This window comes from Chiloscyllium punctatum, chromosome 3 (assembly GCF_047496795.1).
Source record: "Chiloscyllium punctatum isolate Juve2018m chromosome 3, sChiPun1.3, whole genome shotgun sequence".
In the NCBI taxonomy this organism is placed as follows: domain Eukaryota; kingdom Metazoa; phylum Chordata; class Chondrichthyes; order Orectolobiformes; family Hemiscylliidae; genus Chiloscyllium; species Chiloscyllium punctatum.
The window spans coordinates 10,928,093-10,954,041 of NC_092741.1; the positions used below are offsets into that span (position 1 = coordinate 10,928,093).

Consider the following 25,949-nt stretch of genomic DNA (forward strand, 5'->3'; position numbering starts at 1 on the left):
GCCACTCAGATCAAGGGGCACTTAGGAAAGAGCTCTAAATACTACCTCAGACAGTAACTCCTTGGATGCTGCCTGAACTGCTGTGCTGTTCCAGCACCACAAATCCAGAATCTGGTTTCCAGCATCTGCAGTCATTGTTTTTACCCAGACAGTAACACCCATGTTCCATGAATGGATAAAATAAACTTGCTGTCCTTGATCTTCTTGGTTGTAGAGTTTGTGGATTTGGGAAATGCTGTTGAAGAAGCTGAATGGTACTGCCCAAGATCCTTCAGAATTCATTGTAGTAACTAATAGTTTATATTTGAGACAAGGATTAGCAGATTCCTTAATAGAGATGAAGAGAAAAATACATTATAAGCCAGTTACGGCACTAGCGGGTTTGTCAAGGTTAGATTATTTCAATAAAAAAAGCCAAAGGAACTACAATGCCGGAAGTTAGAAACAAGAGCGGAAATTGCTGTGGGGGCTCTAACTAAGACTGTACCACTGGGAGAGTGGCATCGACTCTAACTAAGATTGTACCACTGGAAGTGTGGCATCGACTCTAACTAAGATTGTACCACTGGGAGTGTGGCATCGACTCTAACTAAGATTGTACCACTGGGAGTGTGGCATCGACTCTAACTAAGACTGTACCACTGGGAGTGTGGCATCGTCTCTAACTAAGATTGTATCACTGGGAGTGTGGCATCGACTCTAACTAAGACTGTACCACTGGGAGTGTGGCATCGACTCTAACTAAGATTGTACCACTGGGAGTGTGGCATCGACTCTAACTAAGACTGTACCACTGGGAGTGTGGCATCGTCTCTAACTAAGATTGTATCACTGGGGGTGTGGTATCGACTCTAACTAAGAGAGTATCACTGGGAGTGTGGTAACGACTCTAACTAAGATTGTACCACTGGGAGTGTGGTATCGACTCTAACTAAGATTGTATCACTGGGAGTGTGGTATCGACTCTGACTAAGTTTGTACCACTGGGAGTGTGGTATCGACTCTAACTAAGTTTGTACCACTGGGAGTGTGGCATCGACTCTAACAAAGACTGTATCACTGGGAGTGTGGTATCAACTCTAACTAAGATTGTGCCACTGGGAGTGTGGCATCAATTCTAATTAAGATTTACCACTGGGAGTGTGGTATCGGCTTTAAGTTCGTAACACTGGGAGTGTGACATTGACTCTAACTAAGTTTGTATCACTGGGAGTGTGATATCGGCTCTAACTAAGATTGTACCACTGGGAGTGTGGTATCGGCTTTAAGTTCGTAACACTGGGAGTGTGACATTGACTCTAACTAAGTTTGTATCACTGGGAGTGTGATATCGGCTCTAACTAAGATTGTACCACTGGGAGTGTGGCATTGACTCTAACTAAGATTGTACCACTGGGAGTGTGGTATCGGCTCTACGTTTGTACCACTGGGAGGGTGGTATCGACACTAACTAAGATTGTACAACTTGGAGTGTGGCATTGACTCTAACTAAGACTGTACCACTGGGAGTGTGGCATCGACTCTAACTAAGATTGTTCCATTGGGAGTGTGGTATCGGCTCTACGTTTGTACCACTGGGAGTGTGGTATCGGCTCGAACGAAGATTTTACCCCCGGGAGTGTGGTATCGGCTTTAACTACGTTTGTACCACTGGGAGTGTGGCATTGACTCTAATTAAGATTGTATCACTGGGAGTGTGGTATTGACTCTAATTAAGATTGTATCACTGGGAGTGTGGTATTGGCTTTAAGTTCATACCGCTGGGAGTGTGACATCAACTCTAACTAGTGTGGTATCGGCTCTAACTAAATTGTACCACTGGGAGTGTGGTATCGACTCTAACTAAGATTGTATCACTGGGAGTGTGGCATTGACTCTGACTAAGTTTGTACCACTGGGAGTGTGGTATCGACTCTAACTAAGATTGTATCACTGGGAGTGTGGTCTCGACTCTAACTAAGATTGTATCACTGGGAGTGTGGTATCGACTCTGACTAAGTTTGTACCACTGGGAGTGTGGTATCAATTCTAAGTTTGTACCAGTGGGAGTGTGGTATCGACTCTAACTAAGATTGTACCACTGGGGGTGTGGCATCGACTCTGACTAAGTTTGTACCACTGGGAGTGTGGTATCGACTCTAACTAAGATTGTATCACTGGGAGTGTGGCATTGACTCTAACTAAGATTGTACCAATGGGAGTGTGGTATCAACTCTAACTAAGATTGTACCACTGGGAGTGTGGTATCGGCTCTGACTAAGATTGTACCACTGGGAGCGTGGTATCGGCTCTGACTAAGATTGTACCACTGGGAGTGTGGTATCGGCTCTGACTAAGATTGTACCACTGGGAATGTGGTATCTGCTCTAACTAAGATTGTACCACTGGGAGTGTGGCATCGACTCTACGTTTGTACCACTGGGAGTGTGGTATCGGCTCTAACTAAGATTTACCCCCGTGAGTGTGGTATCGGCTTTAACTACGTTTGTACCACTGGGAGTGTGGCATTGACTCTAATTAAGATTGTACCACGGGGAGTGTGGTATTGGCTTTAAGTTCATACCGCTGGGAGTGTGACATCAACTCTAACTAGTATGGTATCGGCTCTAACTAAATTGTACCACTGGGAGTGTGGTATCGACTCTAACTAAGATTGTATCACTGGGAGTGTGGCATTGACTCTGACTAAGTTTGTACCACAGGGAGTGTGGTCTCGACTCTAACTAAGATTGTATCACTGGGAGTGTGGTATCGACTCTGACTAAGTTTGTACCACTGGGGGTGTGGCATCGACTCTGACTAAGTTTGTACCACTGGGAGTGTGGTATCAGCTCTAACTAAGATTGTACCACTGGGAGTGTGGTATCGACTCTAACTACGATTGTACCACTGGGGGTGTGGCATTGACTCTAACTAAGATTGTACCACTGGGAGTGTGGTATCGACTCTAACTAAGATTGTATCACTGGGAGTGTGGCATTGACTCTGACTAAGTTTGTACCACAGGGAGTGTGGTCTCGACTCTAACTAAGATTGTATCACTGGGAGTGTGGTATCGACTCTGACTAAGTTTGTACCACTGGGGGTGTGGCATCGACTCGAACTAAGATTGTACCACTGGGGGTGTGGCATCGACTCTGACTAAGTTTGTACCACTGGGAGTGTGGTATTGGCTCTAACTAAGATTGTATCACTGGGAGTGTGGCATTGACTCTAACTAAGATTGTATCACTGGGAGTGTGGTATCAACTCTAACTAAGATTGTACCACTGGGAGTGTGGTATCAGCTCTAACTAAGATTGTACCACTGGGAGTGTGGTATCGACTCTAACTAAGATTGTATCACTGGGAGTGTGGTCTCGACTCTGACTAAGTTTGTACCACTGGGAGTGTGGTATCAATTCTAACTACGATTGTACCACTGGGAGTATGGCATCGATTCTAACTAAGATTGTACCACTGGGAGTGTGGCATCGACTCTAACAAAGACTGTTTCACTGGGAGTGTGGTATCAACTCTAATTAAGATTGTACCACTGGGAGAGTGGCATCGACTCTGACTAAGATTGTACCACTGGGAGTGTGGCATCGATTCTAACTAAGATTGTACCACTGGGAGTGTGGCATCGACTCTAACAAAGACTGTTTCACTGGGAGTGTGGTATCAACTCTAATTGAGATTGTACCAGTGGGAGTGTGGTATTGACTCTAACTAAGTTTGTACCACTGGGAGTGTTGTATCGGATTTGACTAAGATTGTACCACTGGGTGTGTGACATTGACTCTAACTAAGACAGTAGTACTGGGAGTGTGGTATTGGCTTTAGGTTTGTACCACTGGGAGTGTGGCATTGACTCTAACTAAGATTATACCACTGGGAGTGTGGTATCGGTTTTGAGTTTGTACCACTGGGAGCATGACATTGACTCTAACTAACACTGTACCACTGGGAGTGTGGTATCGGCTCTGACTAAGATTGTACCACTGGGAGTGTGGCATTTTCTCTAAGAGTGTACCACTGTGAGTGTGGTATCGGCTTTAACTAAGATTGTACCACTGGGAGTGTGACATCGACTCTGAGTAAGATTGTACCACTGGGAGTGTGGTATCGACTCTAAGATTGTACCACTGGGAATGTAGTATTGACACTAACAAAGATTGTACAACTGGGAGTGTGGCATCGACTCTAACTAAGATTATACCACTGGGAGTGTGACATCGACTCTAAGATTATACCACTGGAAGTGTGGCATCCACTTAACTAAGATTGTTCCACTGGGAGTGTGGCATCGACTCTAACTAAGATTGTACCACTGGGAGTGTGGTATCGGCTCTACGTTTGTACCACTGGGAGTGTGGTATCGACACTAACTAAGATTGTACCACTGGGAGTGTGGCATTGACTCTAACTAAGATTGTACCACTGGGAATGTGGTATCGGCTCTACGTTTGTACCACTGGGAGTGTGGTATCGACACTAACTAAGATTGTACGACTGGGAGTGTGGCATCGACTCTAACTAAGACTGTACCACTGGGAGTGTGGCATTGACTCTAACTAAGATTGTTCCATTTGGTGTGTGGTATCGGCTCTACGTTCGTACCACTGGGAGTGTGGTATCGGCTCTAAGATTGTACCATTGGGAATGTGGTATCTGCTCTAACTAAGATTGTACCACTGGGAGTGTGGCATCGACTCTACGTTTGTACCACTGGGAGTGTGGTATTGGCTCTGACTAAGATTGTATCACTGGGAATGTGGATCTGCTCTAACTAAGATTGTACCACTGGGAGTGTGGCATCGACTCTACGTTTGTACCACTGGGAGTGTGGTATTGGCTCTAACCAAGATTGTACCACTGGGAGTGTGGTATTGACGCTAACTAAGATTGTACCACTGGGAGTGTGGCATCGGCTCTAACTAAGATTGTACCACTGGGAGTGTGGTATTGACTCTAACTTAGATTGTACCACTGGGCGTGTGGTATCGGCTCTAACTAAGATTGTACCACTGGGAGTGTGACATTGACTCTAAGAGTGTACCACTGGGAGTGTGGTATCGGCTTTAAGTTTTTACCACTGGGAGTGTGGCATTGACTCTAACTAAGATTGTACCACTGGGAGTGTGGTATCGGCTTTAAGTTTTTACCACTGGGAGTGTGGCATTGACTCTAACTAAGATTGTACCACTGGGAGTTTGGTATCGGCTTTACGTTTTTACCACTGGGAGTGTGGCATCGACTCAAACTAAGATTGTACCACTGGGAGTGTGGCATCGACTCTAAGTTTGTACCAGTGGGAGTGTGGTATTGACTCTAACTAAGTTTGTACCACTGGGAGTGTTGTATCAGCTTTGACTAAGATTGTACCACTGGGTGTGTGACATTGACTCTAACTAAGAAAGTAGCACTGGGAGTGTGGTATTGGCTTTAGGTTTGTACCACTGGGAGTGTGGCATCGACTCTAACTAAGATTGTACCACTGGGAATGTGGTATCTGCTCTAACAAAGATTGTACCACTGGAAGTGTGGCATCGACTCTAACTAAGATTGTACCACTGGGAGTCTGGCATCGACTCTAAATTTGTACCACCAGGAGTGTGGTATCGGCTTTAACTAAGATTGTACCGCTGGGAATGTGGTATCTGCTCTAACTAAAATTATACCACTGGGAGTGTGGCATCGACTCTATGTTTGTACCACTGGGAGTGTGGCATCGGCTGTAAATAAGATTATACCACTGGGAGTGTGGTATTGGCTCTAAATAAGATTACCCCACTGGCGCTTCAGCCCAACAAGTCCACACTGACCCTCTGAACAGTAACCCACCTAGACCCATTTCCCTTTGAGTAATGTACCTAACACTATGGGCAATTTAGAATGGCCAATTCACCTAACTTGCACATCTTTGAACTGTGCAAGGAAACCGGAGCACCTGGAGGAAACCCACGGGGAGAATGTGTAAATTCCAGAGAGACAGTCACCTGAGGGAGGAATCAAACCCGGGTCCCTGGCAGTGTGAGGCAGCAGTGCTAACCACCGAGCCACCGTGCGGCCCCATGTCTTCCTGAAGTTATCACAGACAGATGCATCTGCAACAAATAAATTGGTCAGGCCAATGTCCTTGATCTTGTTGGTTCCTTCACCAGCTACTGCAGGTCCTGTCAGGAAAATATGTCCTTCAACTTGGTCAGTAATGGTGCCACTGGCCAACTTTGGCTGATGGACATTGAAGTCACCCACCCAGAATTTGTGCTCTTTCGACTCAAGTCATGTTCAAAATGGAGGAATGATGAATTACCACCTCCTCAAAGAGAGTGATATTGAAAATCAGCATGAGTTTTTCTTGCCCATGTGTGATCTGATGCTATGAGTTTTCATGGGGTCCAGAGTCAATGTTAGGGGTCATTCTTCCCCAGCTGTATGCTACTATGCCACCATCTCTGGTAGGGCAGGACATATCTGGTGATGGTGCTGGTCATGTCGTTTAGCTGTATAGTATGATTTAGGTAGGACTTAGATTGTGAAGGCAAGAAAGAAAAAGCTTTACATTGCACCTAAAGCTACTACCTGACCAGGGAGTTGGGCATGTTGACAATCAAGAGTGCTTCCCTGTGCTGTCTCACCCACACTCCATTCCCCCCATAGAAAAATAAACTGTGAGGTCAGACGTGATAGGATTTTAATACTGCTCTCACCTTATGCTCTGATTTCCACATGCAATAAATACACTGAACAACTTATCAAAATAGGCACAGCAAGGAAAGAGATGATCTGATATGTCAGATAGTTTGTTTCAGGAGACTGTGATATGAAGCAGCAAAGAATGAATGTCACTGACTGCTTCTTAATCCCAAACCTCATCATTATACAATGTGACAGGCTAACCAACCGTACTGGAATTCTTAGTTTTGCATTTCTCAGGAACAACATATTTCAAAGTAAAAGTTAATCATGCATGTGTGCATATGTTATATATGCACGTTTATACACTGTTAAAAATGAAAACATAAATATGATGAATTAGACTGTATAAAAATACAAAATTTATACTGTGAAATTATTCTATATGTTAAATATATTCTGCATAATTATTTTAGAACTAAAATCTATTCTCTGGAATTATTCTAGATATAAAATGTATGTTGTGAAATTATTCAAAAGAGGCTGATACCTTGGAGCCTCACATTGCTTGATTGGGATTTACAGACACAAGAAACTGACCTCACCTTCCCATTACAAATCCACACATTAACACACACTAACACTATCTAGCTGGGGATTGTAACCTATATGATCTATCTCCTTCTTTCCATTTCTCTCCAAATTACATAATATTCCTTAACTTGCTTTTCTTTTGTCTCCATTTTTTCTCTTTCACTTGGCATTAATTCCTTCTTGTTCTGTCAGTATTTCTCAGCTACTCTCCTATTTTTTCCTCTTTGCTCTACTTCCTTGACCCTCTCTGTCTCTGCCTCAAACTCATTCACCCCACAGGTTCGCTCTCGTTCTTTAGATTTCCACTCCACTTGGTTCTTTCTTGCTTCCCATTTTCTCTCCAAATAAATCTCTCTTCTGACTTTTCACGCTTGCTCTTCCTTTCTTCCTCTTTCCCAAATTCTCCAATCGGCTCCTCTCTCTTTCTATCTCCATTCAGTGTCTCTGTGCTCCCACGGCCTTCCTAACTCCAGTTTGCTTGTTATCTGTCTCTTGCTTCCATCTCTCCCCTCAATGATTATCTCTTCACAGTCTCTCTCCTCAAGCCTCCTTCTTTCACTCACTAGTTAAATCACTTCTTTCTCCACACTATAACTCTTTCCCATTTCCTTGAATCTCTCCCTTAATGCTGTGGCCTATTCTCACTCTAATGCCTACAGTTCATCTCCTTGCCCCGATCACCCCCAACACCAGCACCCTTCCTCTCAATTTCCCCTCACTGATTTCTCTCTCTTTTGTTTTCCCTCTCTGGCAACATTTCCCCTCACCCCATCAGTTCCTCCCACTCCCTAGGCTGCACTCCCACCACCAAGTCTTCACCACCCCCCATCCTGTCTCTCTATTCCTTTACACCTAGCCTTGGTTTTTTTCTCTGTGTCTCTCTCTTTTTTCCAGGCTCTATTCCCAGCTTCATTCCCACTCTCCCTCTCTCTTTCCTCAATCTCGCTCTGTCTGTCTCTGTCTCTCTCTCTCTCTAATTGCAGTCTTGCTGTATTGTTCTCCAGTTTCTATTTGCCAGTGTTTCTCTTCTCCCCTTTTCCAGGTATTCCCACTATCTCTCTCTCTCTGTCCTTCAGTGTTTCTCCCCCAGGTCCCTTTCCCTGCCCTATATCTCTGTTAAGAATATTTCCCTCCCAGTCTTTCTCTTACAGTCTTCCCAGACTGTATCTATCTTCTCATTCTCCTCTCACTGTCTCTCTCCCCGACTAACTTCTGAAATGTTACTTTCCCGGCCTCTCTTTACACAGATTTCTCCCCTGTTTTTCTCTCCCCAGTTTCTCCCTCCCCAGATACTCTCCCCTTGATACTCCACCCCAGTCTTTCTCTCTCTCTCTCTCACATTTTCCTCCTGTCTCTCTCCCCAGTCTCTCTCTCTCCTCCTCTCCCTCTCCCAAGTCTTTCTCTCTCTCTCCTCCTGTCTCTCTCCCCAGTCTCTCTCTCCTCCTGTCCCTCTCCTCAGTCTCTCTCTCTCACTCTCCTCCTGTCTCTCTCCCCAGTCTCTCTCTCTCTCATGCTCCTCCTGTCTCTCTCCCCAGTCTCTCTCTCTCCTCCTGTCTCTCTGTCCAGTCTCTCTCTCCTCCTGTCCCTCTCCTCAGTCTCTCTCTCTCTCACTCTCCTCCTGTCTCTCTCCCCAGTCTCTCTCTCTCATGCTCCTCCTGTCTCTCTCCCCAGTCTCTCTCTCTCCTCCTGTCTCTCTGTCCAGTCTCTCTCTCTCTCCCTCACTCTCCTCCTGTCCCTCTCCCCAGTCTCTCTCTCTCTCTCCTCCTGTCTCCATCCCCGTCTCTCTCTCCTCCACTCTTCACCTGTCTCTCTCCCCAGTCTCTCTCTCACTCTCCTCCTGTCTCTCTCCCCAGTCTCTCTGTCCCCAGTCTCTCCCTCACTCTCCTACTGTCTCTCTCCCCAGTCTCTCTCACTCTCTCACATTTTCCTCCTGTCTCTCTCCCCAGTCTCTCTCTCTCTCTCCTCCTCCTCTCCCTCTCCCAAGTCTCTCTCTCTCTCTCTCTCTCTCCTCCTGTCTCTCTCGCTCTGTCTCTCTCCTCCTGTCTCTCTCCCCAGTCTCTCTCTCATGCTCCTCCTGTCTGTCTCCCCAATCTCTCTCTCTCTCCTCCTGTCCCCCTCCCCAGCCTCTCTCTCTCTCACTCTCCTCCTCTTTCCCCAGTCTCTCTCTCACTCTCCTCCTGTCTCTCTCCCCAGTCTCTCTCTCTCTCTCACACTCTTCTCCTGTCTCTCTCTACAGTCTCTCTGTCTCTCCCTCCCTCTCCTCCTGTCTCTCCCCAGCCTCTCTCTCTCACTCTCCTCCTGTCTCTCTCCCCAGTTTCTCTCTCTCTCTCCCCAGTCTCTCTCTCTCCTCCTGTATCTCCCCAGTTTCTGTCTCTCTCACTCTCCTCTGTCTCCATCCCCTTACTCTCTCTCACACTCGCCTCCTGTCTCTCTCCCCAGTCTCTCTCTCATGCTCCTCCTGTCTGTCTCCCCAATCTCTCTCTCTCTCCTCCTGTCCCCCTCCCCAGCCTCTCTCTCTCTCACTCTCCTCCTCTTTCCCCAGTCTCTCTCTCACTCTCCTCCTGTCTCTCTCCCCAGTCTCTCTCTCTCTCTCTCCTCTGTCTCCATCCCTTGTCTCTCTCTCTCTCTCTCACACTCTCCTCTGTCTCTCTCCCCAGTCTCTCTGTCTCTCCCTCTGTCCTCCTGTCCCTCTCCCCTCTCTCTCTCTTTCACTCTCCTCCTGTCTCTCTCCCCAGTCTCTCTCTCTCTCTCTGTCACTCTCCTCCTGTCCCTCTCCCCAGTCTCTCTCTCTCACTCTCCTCTGTCTCCATCCCGTCTCTCTCTCACTCTCCTCCTGTCCCTCTCCCCAGTCTCTCTCTCTCTCACTCTCCTCCTGTCTCTCTCCCCAGTCTCTCTCTCTCTCTCTCCCTCTCCTCTGTCTCCATCCCCTGTCGCTCTCTCTCTCACTCTCCTCCTGTTTCTCTCCCCAGTCTCTCTCTCTCTCTCTCTCTCTCTGTCTCCATCCCCTGTCTCTCTCTCTCACTCTCCTCCTGTCTCTCTCCCCAGTCTCTCTCTCTCTCTCTCCCTCTCCTCTGTCTCCATCCCCTGTCTCTCTCTCTCTCACTCTCCTCCTGTTTCTCTCCCCAGTCTCTCTCTCTCTCTCCTCTGTCTCCATCCCCTGTCTCTCTCACTCTCACTCTCCTCCTGTTTCTCTCCCCAGTCTCTCTCTCTCTCCTCTGTCTCCTTCCCCTGTCTCTCTCTCTCACTCTCCTCCTGTTTCTCTCCCCAGTCTCTCTCTCTCTCCTCTGTCTCCATCCCCTGTCTCTCTCTCTCTCACTCTCCTCCTGTTTCTCTCCCCAGTCTCTCTCTCTCTCTCTCTCCTCTGTCTCCATCCCCTGTCTCTCTCACTCTCACTCTCCTCCTGTCTCTCTCCCCAGTCTCTCTCTCTCTCTCTCCTCTGTCTCCATCCCCTGTCTCTCTCTCTCACTCTCCTCCTGTCCCTCTCCCTCTCTCTCTCTCACACACACACTCTCCTCCTGTCTCTCTCCCCAGGTCTCTCTCTCTCTCCCTCTCCTCTGTCTCCATCCCCTGTCTCTCTCACACACTCTCCTCCTGTCTCTCTCCCCAGGTCTCTCTCTCTCTCACTCTCTGTCTCCATCCCCTGTCTCTCTCTCTCTCACTCTCCTCCTGTCCCTCTCCCCAGTCTCTCTCTCTCTCTCTCTCTCACTCTCCTCTTCTCCAACCCTTGTCTCTCTCTCTCTCTAGCTCTCCCACCAGGGACTCCCACACTTACGTTCCAGATAGCGAAGAAGATGAGGGAAGAGCAGAGGACTAAGGAAAGCATGTAACAGAAGGCAGCGAATGTAAACGCCATAGTTTTCCTCAGTGCTTCCAAATGTTCGCAAATCCCATCGGATCCGAGTCCCACTCCGACAGCCAACAACAAATCCAGTGAAAACACTGTCAGCTCAAAACTGCTCCAGGGATCAGAACCAACACCGTCCGGACCGGACAAACATCGCGGCTTGTTCTCACTCCGAAGTTCCCTGAATCCCCCCCGGAATCTTCTCGCCCTACTGCCACCCTGCAACCCCGAATCTCTGATATAGTTTCCAAAACATTCACTTGTCAGTTCCCCCAGTTCATCTTCCGAATCTGAGCGCGGCAAAAAAAAATCCTTCTCCACCAAATAATTTGGGGCTGAGTCAATCCTGACTGTTCCTGGGAACCAGCCCTTTTCCAGATAAATGGTTCAATCCCTAAACTCGGAGAACTCAGTCCTTTCTGTTCAGGAGAGTGGAGCCAGGCAAAGAACCTGAGAACTGACGAGCCAGTTCCATTCTCCTCCTGAGCTGCTCCCTCCTCTCTGTCACATCCCTATCCCTGCCCGCCTCTTGTCAACAATTCCCAACGGATTGGCTGTCACCGCCAGGATACACACAGCACTGAACAACACAGCAACAAGGAATTGCTACCATAGAGAGACATGCAAACGACACAGAGAGAGAACTCGCTTCAAATGGACCATTGCTACATCCCAAAGTGAACTGCAGCCACCATGGTGACTGTTAAATCACTCACTGTACCAACAGCCCCCATATCTACCACAGTGACAAACACCAACATTAACCCACCCTCAGCCCTTTAGCCTCATGCCTTTCGGTTGATATGGTGTCTTCCCATTCCTTCTGCCAAACTGTATCACCTCACACTTTCCAATGTGAGAAAGTGTGAGGTTGTGCACTTTGAAAGGAAGAATAACTTGGGGAAAGGCTTCAGAAAATCAGAAGCATAAAGACACTTGGAAATCTTAGTTAAAGATTCTCTTAAGATTTAACATGTAAATTCAGTTGGCAGTTAGGAAGGCAAATGCGATCTTAGCCTTCATTTCGAGATGGCTAGAATACAAGAGCAGGGATGCACAGCTGAGTCAGTCCACATTTGAAATAGTGTGAGCAGTTTTGGGCCCCATATTTAAGGAGGAACATGCTAGCCTTGTGGTTTGCCAGGGGAAGGTTCCAGAGGACATTTACAAGAATGATCCTGGGGATGAAGGGCTTGCCACATGAGGAGAGGTTGAGGACTCTGGGTCTGTACTCAATAACATTAAGAAGGATGAGGGGCGATTTAGTTGAAAGTTACAGAATACTGTGAGGCCTGGATAGAGTGGACGCGGAGAAAATGTTTCCTCTAGTAGAAGAGAATAGGACCCAAGGGCACAGGCCGGAGTGAAGGGATGACCCTTCAGAACTGAGGTGAGGAGGAATTTCTTCAGCCGGGGTGGGGAGGGGGGTAAATCTGGGGAACTCATTGCTGCACAAGGCTGTGGAGGTCAAGACATTGACTGTATTTCAAACAGAGCTAGAGAGGTTCCTCATTCGGAGGGTGATCAAAGGTTACAGGGAGAAGGCAGCTGTGATCAAATGATGGAGTAGGGTCAATGGGCCAAATGGCCTAATTCTTCTATATTTTATGATCTTCTGATCTTAATCTTAAAGGTATACATGTAGTGCCTAATCAAATGGAATGTTTTGTCCTGGATATTGCCAAGTGTCTTGAGTGTTGTTGGAGCTGCACTCATCCAGGCAAGTTACTCAGCACACAACTCCCAATCACTGATCTCTCTTGTAGCCAAAGTATTTATAAGGCTGGAGCGATTCAGATTCTGGTCAAAGGTAACCATAGATAGAGTCATAGATCCTTGTAAATCTTTTCTGAACCATTTCAAGTTTCACAACATCTTTCCGATAGGAAGGAGACCAGAATTACACCAATATTCCAACATTGGCCCAACCAATGTCCTGTACAGCCGCAACATGACCTCCCAACTCCTGTAATCAATACTCTGACCAATAAAGGAAAGCATACCAAACACCTTCTTCACTATCCTATCTACCTGTGACTTCACTTTCAAGGAGCTATGAACCTGCACTCCAAGGTCTCTTTGTTCAGCAACACTCCCTTGGACCTTACCATTAAGTGTATAAGTCCTGCTAAGATTTGCCTTCCCAAAATGCAGTAGGGAGATGATTAGATTCTTTCAGGTTGTATATGGACATTGCCTGGCACTCATGTGGCACAATTTTATTTGCCACTTGTCTGCCCAAGCCTGGATATTGTCCAGGTCTAGCAGAATTTCAAAATGGACTGCATTAGTTTCTGAGGAGCCAAATGGTGCTGAACATTGCACAATCATTCGTGATGAAAGGCTTATGCCCGAAACATTGATTCTCCTGCTCCTTGGATGCTGTCTGACCTGCTGTGCTTCTCACCACACTTCTCACCTTCCATATGCAGTTTCAAATATGAAGAACAAAATTTAATCCTGATGATTTTGACCTTCTGAAAAGATGGGCAGAATGTTGGAGGTAGAACAAAAATGAAATCTTACTCAAGCTACTTTCTCTAACAAAGGGCTAAAAGGGACTGTAAATTATTTGGTAAATTTGTGTGGTTTGTTAATTAAATAAACAACTAGCTTCTTACTGTCTGCACCAAACTTGTGGCAAGCACCATTTTTCCTTGGTGTTTAAAAGGCATCTGCATGGGTATATGAATAGGAAGGGTTTAGGAGCATATGGGACTAGATTAATTTAGGATATGTGGTCAGCATGGACGAGTTGGACTGAAGGGTGTGTTTCTGTGCTTTATGACTCTGTGAGTGTGTGAGTTGTACAGTGGCAGCAGTAAGGTAAAAACAATGACTGCAGATGCTGAAAACCAAATACTGGATTAGTGGTGCTGGAAGAGCACAGCAGTTCAGGCAGCATCCAACGAGCAGCGAAATCGACGTTTCGGGCAAGCCCGAAACGTCGATTTCGCTGCTCGTTGGATACTGCCTGAACTGCTGTGCTCTTCCAGCACCACTAATCCAGTGGCAGCAGTATACCATCTACAAGATGCATGGCAGTAACATGTCAAAGGTGCTTTGAAAGTACCTTCCAGATCTGTTCATTTTTACATTCAGCTGATTCTCTAGTATTTTCCATAGCTTAGCAAGTCCTCTACAATCTGGCCTGATAGGGCATTGGTGCCCTTCCAATTCATTCCAGGATTTTTAGTCGTCATCTTCCTGATTCTTCCTATCTTTCTCAAATATAATCAATGTGTGGTAGCATATTGGTTGTCATCAATTTATAACATCAAGGTAATGGGCAGAATCTTTCAGGGGTCTGAGCAAGGTGGACTATGGTGAGATTGGTGGCAGAATCAGATGATAGGTCTGGTGAAGTCAATGAAAAGCTTTTCTGATTTTTAGTAAGCAGCACGGTGAACTCCTTGCTAGGCAGCAGTGAGTTGCTCGTTAAGGGAATTTGTTCCTTTTTTTAATATTCAATCATGGTATATGGGTGTTACTGGCGAGCCAACATTTACTTCCTGTTTGTAGTTGCCTTTGACAAGGCGGTGGTGATCTGCTTTCTTGAACTACTGCAGTCTATGTGCTGTAGGTAGACTCACGATGTTGTTTGGGAGGGAATTCCAGGAAGTTGTCCCAGTGACACTGAAGGAACAGCAAAATACATGAATGGATTGGAGGGGAATTTGCAGATGGTAATGATTCCATGTATCTGTTGCCTTTGTCCTTCTGGATGGACGTGGTTGTGGGTTTCAAAGGTGTTTTCTAAGGATCTTTGGTGAATTTCTGCAGTGTATCTTGTAGATGATACACATTTCTGCCTATGAAGTTCAGTAGTTGAGAGAGTGGATGCTTGTGAATGTGGTGCCAATCAAGTGGGATGCTTTGTCCTGGATGGTGTCAAGGTTCATGAGTGTTGTTGGAGCTGAACCCATCCAGGCAAGTGGGGAGTATTCCATTACACTCCTCACTTGTGCCCTATAGACAGTGGACAGACTTTGGGGAGTCAGGAGGTGAGTTACTCAACTCAGTATTCCTAGTATTTTGATCTGCTCTTGTAGCCACTGTATTTATATGGCCAGTTCAGTTCAGTTTCTGGTCCATGGTAATTACCAGGATGTTGATAGTTGGGGATTCAGTGATGGCAAAACCAGCAAATGTCTAAGGACAGTGGTTAGTTTGTCTATTATTGAAATGGTCATTGCCTGGCGTTTGTGTGGCATGAATGTTTCTTGCCACTTGTCAGTCTAAACCTAGATATTGTCCAGACATTGTTGCATTGGGCATGAACTGCTTCAGTGTCAGAGGAGTCGTGAATTATGCTGAACATTGTGCAATCATTGGCAAAAAGCCCAACTTCTGACCATATGATGGAGGGAAGATCATTGACGTAACAGCTGAAGATGTTTGGGCCGAGAACACTCCCCTGAAGAACACCTGCAAATGTCCTAATGCTGAGGTGACTGACCTCTAAAAACCACAGCCATTTTCCAATGGAGAGTTTTTCCCTGATTCCCATCAGCTCTACAAGAAGCAAGGGCTCCTTGATGCCACACTCAGTTGAATGCAGCGCTGAAAATGTGTTGCTGGAAAAGCGCAGCAGGTCAGGCAACATCCAAGGAGCAGGAGAATCGACGTTTCGGGCATGAGCCCTTCTTCATGAGGGCCCACCCCCCACCTTTTCCTGCGAATCCTCTCAGTTGAATGCAGCCTTGATGTGAATGGCTGTCCCTCTTCCCTCCCCTCTGGAATTCAGCTTTCTTGTCCATGTTTGAACCAAGGCTGGAATGAAGTCAGGAGCTGAGTGGCCCTGGCAGAACCCATCTGGGTGTCACTGAGCAGGTTATTGCTGAGCAGGTGCTGCGTGATAGCACTGTGGACAACACCTTCCATCACTTACTGATGACCAAGAGTAGACTGATAGGTGGATAATTGTCTGGTTAGATTTGTCCTGCTTTTTGTGTACAGGGCACACCTGGGCAATTTTTAACATTGTTGGGTAGGTACCAGAGTTGTAGCTGTATTGGAACAGCTTGGCTAGGAGTTTGGCAAGTTCTGAAGCCCAAGTCTTCAGTACAATTGCTAAACTGCTGTCAGCCCCATAGCCTTTGCACTATCTAATGACACCAACTGCTTTTTTGACAAGACATAGAGGAATCTAATTTGCTGAAGATTGGCATCTGTGATGCTAAGGACCTTTGGAGAAGACTTAAATGTATTAAAAAGGAGGTTAAATGCTTTTGTTGCCTGCTCATCTCAAATCATTAATATTCAGCTTTCTACCTTACTACATGGGTCAAACAAGTAAAACACTGAGCACACTCAATCTGGAAACTTAATTTGAAGGAATAGGCACCAACATTCAGGGTACACTTCATGGACATGCATATCGTGTTCACTGAGCGTAGAACGTGGCATCCAATTTGTGCCATTCTCTCAGAACACTCATAGAACATCTCCAATCCCTTTACAGAACATCTTTGCACTTCACTGTTGCATTGGCAACTCTCATTGTAATAGAACACAGAAAATAGTACATAGAACAATACAGCACAGTACAGGCCCTTCAGCCCTTTTATCCTATTCTAAGATAAGACTAACTACATACCCTTCATTGTACTATCTTCCATGTGCCTATCCAAGAGTCCCTTAAATGTCCCTAATATATCTGACTCTATTCCCACTGCTGGCAGTGCATTCCACACACCCACCACTCTCTGCAGAAAGAATGTACCTCTGACATCTCCCCTAAACCTTCCTCCAATCACCTTAAAATTATACCCTCTCATGATAGTCATTTCTGCCCTGTCAAAACATCTCTGGCCATCCACTCTATCTATGCCTCTCAACATCTTATACACCTCTAGCAGGACATGACTTATCCTTCTTCACTGAAATGAGAAAAGCCCTCAACCTTCTTCATAAGACATGCCCTCCAGTCCAGGTAGTATCCCGGTAAATCTCCTCTAAAGCTTCCATATTCTTCTTATAATGAGGCGACCAGAATTGAACACAATATTCCAAGTGTGGTCTAACCAGGCCTCTATAGAGCTGCAGCATAACCTCACGGCTCTTAAACTCAATCCCCCTGCTAATGAAAGCCAACACACCAAAAGCCTTCTTAACAACCCTATCAATCTGAGTGGCAACTTTGAGTGATCAATGGACAAGGAACCCAAGATCCCTCTGTTCCCTCACACAGCCAAGAATCCTGCCTTTAACCCTGTATTCTGCATTCAAATTCAACCTTCCAATATGAACGATTCACACTTTTCCAGAAGAGAAAATGCTGGAAAATCCCAGCAGGTCTGGCAGCATCTGTAAGGAGAGAAAAGAGCTGACGTTTCGTGTCTAACTGACCCTTTGTCAAAGCTGCTGAGATTTTCCAGCATTTTCTCTTTTGGTTTCAGATTCCAGCATCCGCAGTAATTTGCTTTTATCACATTTTTCCAGGTTAAGCTCCATCTGCCACTTATCAGCCCAGTTCTGCAACCTGTCAATGTCTCGTTACAACCTATAAAAGTACTCCACATTATCCACAACTCCACCAACCTTCATGGCATCAGCAAACTTACTAACCCACCCTTCCACTTCCTCACCCAAGTCATTTATAAAAATCACAAAAAGCAGAGGTCCCAGAATAGATTCCTGCAGAACACCACTGGTCACTGAGCTCCAGGCTCAATACTTTCCATTAATCACACCCTCTGTCTTCTATCGACTAGCCAATCTGTATCCAGACAGACAGATATCTTTGTATCCTATGCCTCCTTATTTCTGAATGAGCCTACCACAGGGAACCTTATCAAACAGTTTGTTAAAAACATGTACCCCACATCTACTGTTCGACCTTCATCAATGCGTTTTATCACATCCTCAAAGAATTCAATAAGGTTTGTGTGGCATGACTTGCCCCTCACAAAGCCATGCTGACTATCCCGAATCAAACTATGGTTTTCCAAGTAATCATAAATCCTGTCTCTCAGAATCCTCTCCCATACTTTGCCCACCACTGACGTAAGACTGACTGGTTTGTAGTTCCTTAGGTTATCCCTATTCCTTTTCTTGAACAAGGGAATAACATTTGCCAGCCTCCAATCATCTGGCACTATTCCAGTGGACAGTGAGGATGCAGAGATCATCACCAAAGACCATAAGACCATAAGACCATAAGACATAGGAGTGGAAGTAAGGCCATTCGGCCCATCGAGTCCACTCCGCCATTCAATCATGGCTGATGCGCATTATAGCTCCACTTGCCAGCGTTCTCCCCATAGCCCTTAATTCCTCTAGACAACAAGAACCTATCAATCTCGGCCTTGAAGACATTTAGCGTCCCGGCTTCCACTGCACTCCGTGGCAATGAATTCCACAGGCCCACCACTCTCTGGCTGAAGAAATGTCTCCGCATTTCCGTTCTGAAATGACCCCCTCTAATTCTAAGGCTGTGTCCACGGGTCCTAGTCTCCTCGCCTAACAGAAACAATTTTCTAGCATCCACCTTTTCAAAGCCATGTATTATTTTGTACGTCTCTATTAGATCTCCCCTTAATCTTCTAAACTCCAACGAATACAACCCCAGTATCCTCAGCCGTTCCTCATATGCTAGACCTGTCATTCCAGGGATCATCCGTGTGAATCTCCGCTGGACACGTTCCAGTGCCAGTATGTCCTTCCTGAGGTGTGGGGACCAAAACTGGACACAGTACTCCAAATGGGGCCTAACCAGAGCTTTATAAAGTCTTAGTAGTACATCTCTGCTTTTATATTCCAACCCTCTTGAGATAAGAGACAACATTGCATTCGCTTTCTTAATCACAGACTCAACCTGCATGTTTACCTTTAGAGAATCCTCGACTAGCACTCCCAGATCCCTTTGTGCTTTGGCTTTATTAAGTTTCTCACCATTTAGAAAGTAGTCCATTCCTATATTCTTTTTGCCAAAGTGCAAGACCTCGCACTTGCTCACGTTAAATTCCATCAGCCATTTCCTGGACCACTCTCCCAACCTGTCTAGATCCTTCTGTAGTCTCCCCACTTCCTCAGTACTACCTGCCTGTCTACCTAACTTTGTATCATCGGCAAACTTCGCTAGAATGCCCCCGGTTCCCTCATCCAAATCATTAATATATAATGCGAACAGCTGTGGCCCCAGCACCGAACCCTGCGGGACACCGCTCATCACCGGCTGCCATTCTGAAAAAGAACCTTTTATCCCAACTCTCTGCCTTCTGTTAGATAGCCAATCCTCAATCCATCCCAGCAGCTCACCTCGAACACCATGGGCCCTCACCTTGCTCAGCAGTCTCCCGTGTGGCACCTTATCAAAGGCCTTTTGAAAGTCCAGATAGACCACATCCACTGGGTTCCCCTGGTCTAACCTACTTGTTACCTCTTCAAAAAATTCCAACAGGTTTGTCAGGCATGACCTCCCTTTACTAAATCCATGTTGACTTGTTCTAATCAGACTCTGCTCTTCCAAGAATTTAGAAACCTCATCCTTAATGATGGATTCTAGAATTTTACCAACAACCGAGGTTAAGCTGATTGGCCTATAATTTTCCATCTTTTGCCTTGATCCTTTCTTGAACAAGGGGGTTACTACAGCCATCTTCCAATCGTCCGGGACCTTTCCTGACTCCAGTGACTCTTGAAAGATCTCAACCAATGCCTCTGCTATTTCCTCAGCAACCTCTCTCAGAACTCTAGGGTGTATCCCATCGGGGCCAGGAGATTTATCAATTTTAAGACTTTTTAACTTTTCTAGCACTATCTCTTTCGTAATGGCAACCATACTCAACTCAGCCCGGTGACACCCTTTAATTTTTGGGATATTACTCCTGTCTTCCACTGTGAAAACTGACGCAAAGTACTTGTTAAGTTCTCCTGCTATTTCCTTATCTCCCATCACTAGGCTCCCTGCATCAGTTTGAAGTGGCCCAATGTCTACTTTTGCCTGTCGTTTGTTTCTTATGTACAAACTCTTGCCTTGCTTCCTGTAATAACCTTGGGTATATCCCATCTGACCCAGGGGATTCATCAATCCTTATGTTTTTCAAAATTTTCAGCACATCCTTCCTTAAATCAACCTGTTCTAGCATATCAGTCTGTTTCACACTGTCCTCACAAACGTCAAATCCTTCTCACTAGTGAATATTAAAACAAAGTATTCATTCCTCTCCTACTTCCTTTGACTTCAGGCGCAAGTTCCCTCCACTATTCCTGATTGGCCCTACCCTCACTCTAGCCATCCTCATGCTCCTCATATAAGTGTAGAATGCCTTAGGGTTTTCCTTAATCCTACTCACTAAAGTTTTTTCATGCCCCCTTCTACCACTCCTAAATCCAGTCTTCAGTTCATTCCTGGCCACCTTGTAACCCTCTAAAGCCCTATCTGATCTTTGCCTCCTCAACCTTAAGTCAGCTTTCTTCTTCATCTTGACTAGATGTTCCATATCCCTTGTCACCCAAGGTTCTTTCAACCTCCCATCCCTTCCTTGTCTCAGTGGGACAAACCTGTCCAGCACTATCAGCAGCTACTTCCTAAACAACTCCACATTTCTGTTGTGCATTTCCCTGAGAACATCTGTTCCCAATTTAGGTACTCCAATTCATGCCTAATAGCATTGTAATTCCCCCTCCCCAAACTAAGTACTTTCCCATACCGTCTGCTCCTCTTCTTCTTCATGAATATAGTAAAGATCATGAAGTTGTGATCTCTCCCACCCAGAGATCTGACACCTGGCATGGTTCGTTGCCAAACACCAAATCCAATATGGCCTCCCCTCCAGTCGACCAATCTACCTATTGCATCAGGAATCCTTCCTGGACACACCTGACAAAAACTGCTCCATCCAAACCATTTGAACTAAGTAGGTTCCAATCAATATTAGGGAAGTTAAAGTAATCCCTGACAACAACCACATTACTTCTGCACTTTCCAAAATCTGCCTCCCAATCTGCTCCTCCATGTCTCTGTTGCTATTGGGAGCCTGTAGAAAACTCCCAGTAAAATGACTGGTCCTTTCCTGTTTCTGACTTCCATCTGTACAGACTCTGTAGACAAACCCTCCTCGACAATCTCCCTTTCTGCAGCTGTGATAATATCCCTGATCAGCAATGCTACTCCTCCACCTCCTTTATCTCCCCAACCATTTCTTTTGAAACATCTAAACCCTGGAACATCCAACAACCATTCCTGCCCCTGTGATATCCAAGTCTCCGTAATGGCCACAACATCATTGTTCCAAGTACGGATCCATGCTCTGAGTTTGTCACCCTTATTCATGATACATCTTGCATTAAGATTGACACACATAGTGAAGTAAACTCATCACAACTGGCATTTAGCCAAAAAAGCATTAGATTTAGTCATATGAGGCTATTCTGTTTGGTGAGTCAGCAATGTGGCTGCTGTGTTTATTATACTTTACTTTGAGAATTCTTCGCTGAGCAGTTTAGGCTGCACTCAAACTTCAAACATTTTCTATTTCATGCAATTTTCTCTTTTTGCATGGAAATGGCACCCAGGTTGGCTTGATGTTCGCATTCAAAGCTGAGTTGGCAATCTGGACTCCAATCTAGTCAACTCATAAATCAGTTACTCACTGTTTAGCCAGCACCATCTATATAATGATTTTTTTCTCTGTCTCTGGTGTTGCAGCTTTGTAAACAGCTTTGAATCTTGTTTGAGGACTTCTCTTGTGGCTTTCAAGTTCACATTACTTTTTCAAAGAAAAGTCACAGCTGATCACTCGGTCATATTTTTGCTTTGTATTTATTAACACATAATTATCAATCTCATCTTCTCAACTAATGTAGATTCAATGTAATTAAAAATCAGAGCCAGGCTTACTTAACAGACAGACTAATGAGTTGCAGTGACAGAGCAGCCAATGTACGCATCTTCAGTCCAGCATTCTGCTGCTGGAGACCTCAAACAAAGAACAAAAAAAGAAGAACCTTACAGTGCAGGAACAGGCCCTCCAAGCCTGCACTGATCCAGATCCTCTCTCTAAACCTGTCGCCTATTTTCTAAGGATCTGCATCCCTCTGCTCATGCCCATTCGTGTATCTGTCTAGATACATCTTAAATGACACTATCGTGCCCACCTCTACCATCTCCACTGGCAATGCATTCAAGGCACCCACCAGCCTCTGTGTAATGAACATTCCACGTATATCTCCCTTAAACTTTTCCCCTCTCACCTTGAACTCATGACCCCTAGTAATTGAGTCCCCCACTCTGGGAAAAAGCTTCTTGCTATCCACCCTGTATATACCTCTCATGATTTTGTAGACCTCAATCAGGTCCCCCCTCAATCTCTGTCTTTCTAATGAAAGTAATCCTAATCTACTCAACCTCCCTTCATAGCTAGCACCCTCCATACCAGGCAACCTCCTTGTGAATCTCCTCTGCACCCTTCCAAAGTATCCACATCCTTTTGATAATGTGGTGACCAGAACTGTATGCAAGTATTCCAAGTGTGGCCAAAGCAAAGTCCTATACACTGTAACATGACCTGCCAGCTCTTGTACTCAATACCCTACCCAATGAAGGAAAGCATACTGCATGCCTTCTTGACTACTCTATTGACCTGTGTTGCCACCTTCAGTGTACAGTGGACCTAAACATGCAGATCTCTCTGTACATCAATTTTCTACAGGACTTTTCCATTTACCATCTAGTTCATTCTTAAATTGGATCTTCCAAAATGCATCACCTCACATTTGCCCAGATTGAACTCCATCTGCCATTTCTCCACCCAACTCTCTAATCTATCCATATTCTGCTGTATTCTCTGACAGTTCTCTTTACTGTCTGTTACTCCACCTATCTTTGTGTCATCTGAAAACTTGCTAATCATACCACCTATACCTTCCTCCAGATCATTTATGTATATCACAAACAATAGTGGTCTCAGAACAGATCCCTAAGGAACACCACTGGTCACAGTTCTCCATTTTGAGACACTCCTTCCACAACTACTCTGTCTCCTATTGCCCAGCCAGTTCCCTGTCCATCTAGCTAGAACACCCTGGACCCCATGCAACTTCACTTTCTCCATCAGCCTACCATGGGGAAGCTTATCAAACGCATCACTTAAGTCCATGTATAATGACACCTACTGCCCTTCCCTCATTATTCAACTTCATCACTTCTTCAAAGAATTCTATTAAGTTGGTAAGACATGACCTTCCCTGTACAAAACCATGCCGCCTATCACTGATAAGCCCATTTTCTTCCAAATGGGAATAGATCCTATCCCTCAGTATCTTCTCCAGCAGCTTCCCTACCACTGACCTCAGGCTCACCAGTCTGTAGTTACTTGGATTATCCCTGCTACCCTTCTTCAACAAGGGGACAACATGAGCAATTCTCCAGTCCTCTGGGACCTTACCCCAGCCTCACAGCTGCTGCTCATATAGTTTCATCCTTGTCCTTGTTAGCATCTCAGCTCTGAAAGCAGTGACACCCTTCACTCTATATTATCCAAATGTATTTATCCCTAACAAGAAAGACTGTAAGCACTTTTCCTTGACATTCAATTACTATCACTTATGGAGTCACCATTGATCATAAACTGAATTGGGCCAGCCTCATAAATGCTTTATCTATTACAGCAAAAAGATTTTGAATATTCCATGGTGACAGGCTTATCTCCTGAATCCAAAGACCTTCTTCATCATATAAACTTTATAGAGGTTTATAAAATCATAAGGGGCATGAATAAGGTGAATAGCCAAGGTCTTTTTCCCAGGGTTTGGGGGTCCAAAACTAGACGGTGTAGGTTTAAGGTGAGAGAGTAAAGATTTAAAAGGGGCCTGAGGGACAACATTTTCACATGGATGGTAGTACCTTATGGAATGAGCTATCAGAGGAAGTGGTGGAGATAGGTACAACTACAACATTTAGAAGGCATCTGCATCTTTACATGAATAGAGAGATAATGGCCAAATGCTTGTAAATGGGACTAGATCAGTTTAAGATATCTGGTCAGCATGGATGAGTTGGACAGATAGGTATGTTTCTGTGCTGTTTAACTCTATGACCCCACGGTTCTGTCTACAAGAAACGAATCAGGGGAATGATAGATTATTCTCCATTTGCCTGGGTGAATGCAAGCAAGTTTGACAAAATTCAAGCAACTCAACATGATCAAGGACAAAGTTTGATTGGCACTCCTTTACCATCTTTCAAATTCTCTCTCTCTCTCTCCAGCACTACTTTATAGTGGCAGCAGTGTATATCATCTTTAAGATGCAATTCACCTAACATCTTCTGAACCACAAACTGGCCCACCTCAAAGAAAAATGGCAGTAGGCGCATGGAACATCATCACTTGCAAGGTCCCCTCCAGGTCATGCATCATCCTGATGTAGAAATGAATCGGCACTCCTTTACAGTCACCCAAACTTTCAATTGCACTTTCCAAACTCGTGATTTTGACCATCTGAAAGAAAAGGGTAGCAGACAGATGACAAGGGAGGTGAAAAAGCAAGTAAGAGAAGCAAGTAAGAGAAGCAAGAAGAATGATAAGAAAATGCTAGCAATCATTATAATGGGGAACCTTGTTGAACTTGTGATATGAAACTTCATAAGACCTCAGTCGGAGTATTGTGTACACATGTGGGTACAACCTAATAAGAAAGATGTGCACGCATTGAAGAGAGTGCATGAGTGATTTACAAGAATGATTCCAGAAATGGGAAATTTCAGTTATGAGGATTAATTGAAGAAGTTGTGACTGTTTTCCATGGCGTGGAGATGTGATAGATGTTTTCAAAATCATGACTGGACTGGATAGAGTCGCTGGAGTTAAGCTGTTCCTGCTTGTAAAAGCAACAAGATTGAAAGTGATGTGCAAAAGAAGTAAGCGCGATGTGAGAGAAATCTTTTTTCACAGAGCAAGAACTTAGGGTATGGAATGCAATGCCCAGAAATGTTACTGAGTTGAGAAAAGCGCAGCAGGTCAAGCAGTGTCCGAGGAGCAGGAGAATTGATGTTTCGGGCATAAGCCCTTCATCGGGAATGGGGCTGAGGCAGGTTCAATTGAGACATTGGATAATCATTTATACAGAAATAGTGTGCAAGAGTAATTTGGCCACGCAGATAATGTCAATTTGAGATGAAGGTTCACCATCATCTTCCTGAAGTGGAACTTAAACCTGTTTGTTATCAAATGAGCCACAGCCGAACAAGTGTATGGTAGCCATTCAACCAGGAGTACATCAGTTAACAAAGACTTGGATAACAGTTTCAGCAACAGATGGGCTGAGGCGGGAGCAGAGTCGGAGCAGGTGGGAAGTATAATGATGCTGTTGACATGTGGAAGCTCATTTTGGACTCAAATCTGTCGACAGGGTTGCAGACAGTCTGCTTGGGGTCTTCCTAATATTTAACTGAAGGAAATCTATGCTTATCCAGTACTGAATGTCAGATGACAGTCTTACATTTTAGAGACACTGGAAGGGATTGAGATGGGTGGCAGGAAGGTAAAGCTGGGTGTCATCACTTGCTCTGATCCACAGAACTGTTTGTTTTCCCCTCACTCCCTCTGTCTGCATTTTGCAGGGATCACTCCCTCTGGGACATTCTAGTGCATTCCACAACCACCAACACCATCCCCCCTCTCCATGGCATCTGATATGAATGATTGATGAATTAATGGATTTGTTTTTGTCATGTGTACTGCGGTATAGTGAAAAGCTTTGTTTACAAGCAGTACAGGCAGATCATAGTAAGCAAGGAAGTACATATCTAAAAGACTTGCTCAGAGGCATACAGGTTACATTGCTTATTGAGGCTAGAGAATGCATTCATCAGTCTAATAATGGCAGGGAAGAGGCTTTCCTGAACCTTCTGATGCATGTGGTCAGGTTTCTATACCTTCTGATG

At 45.2% G+C, this 25,949-nt stretch overlaps 1 protein-coding gene across 2 annotated transcripts in view; it reads right to left on the reverse strand.

The window, feature by feature from the left end:
• The window catches only part of cnih3 (cornichon family AMPA receptor auxiliary protein 3), a 129,067-nt gene that overhangs the window by 49,737 nt on the left and 53,381 nt on the right, over nucleotides 1–25,949 (reverse strand). Inside the window, exon 1 of one of the 2 annotated variants that reach the window (XM_072550471.1) lies at nucleotides 10,988–11,634. The exons of the other annotated variant lie outside the window; for it this stretch is intronic. Coding sequence (XP_072406572.1) covers nucleotides 10,988–11,068 — 81 coding nt within the window. The 5' untranslated portion in view covers nucleotides 11,069–11,634. Of the gene's footprint in view, nucleotides 1–10,987; nucleotides 11,635–25,949 lie in introns of those variants that run through there. 2 annotated transcript variants of the gene reach the window in all.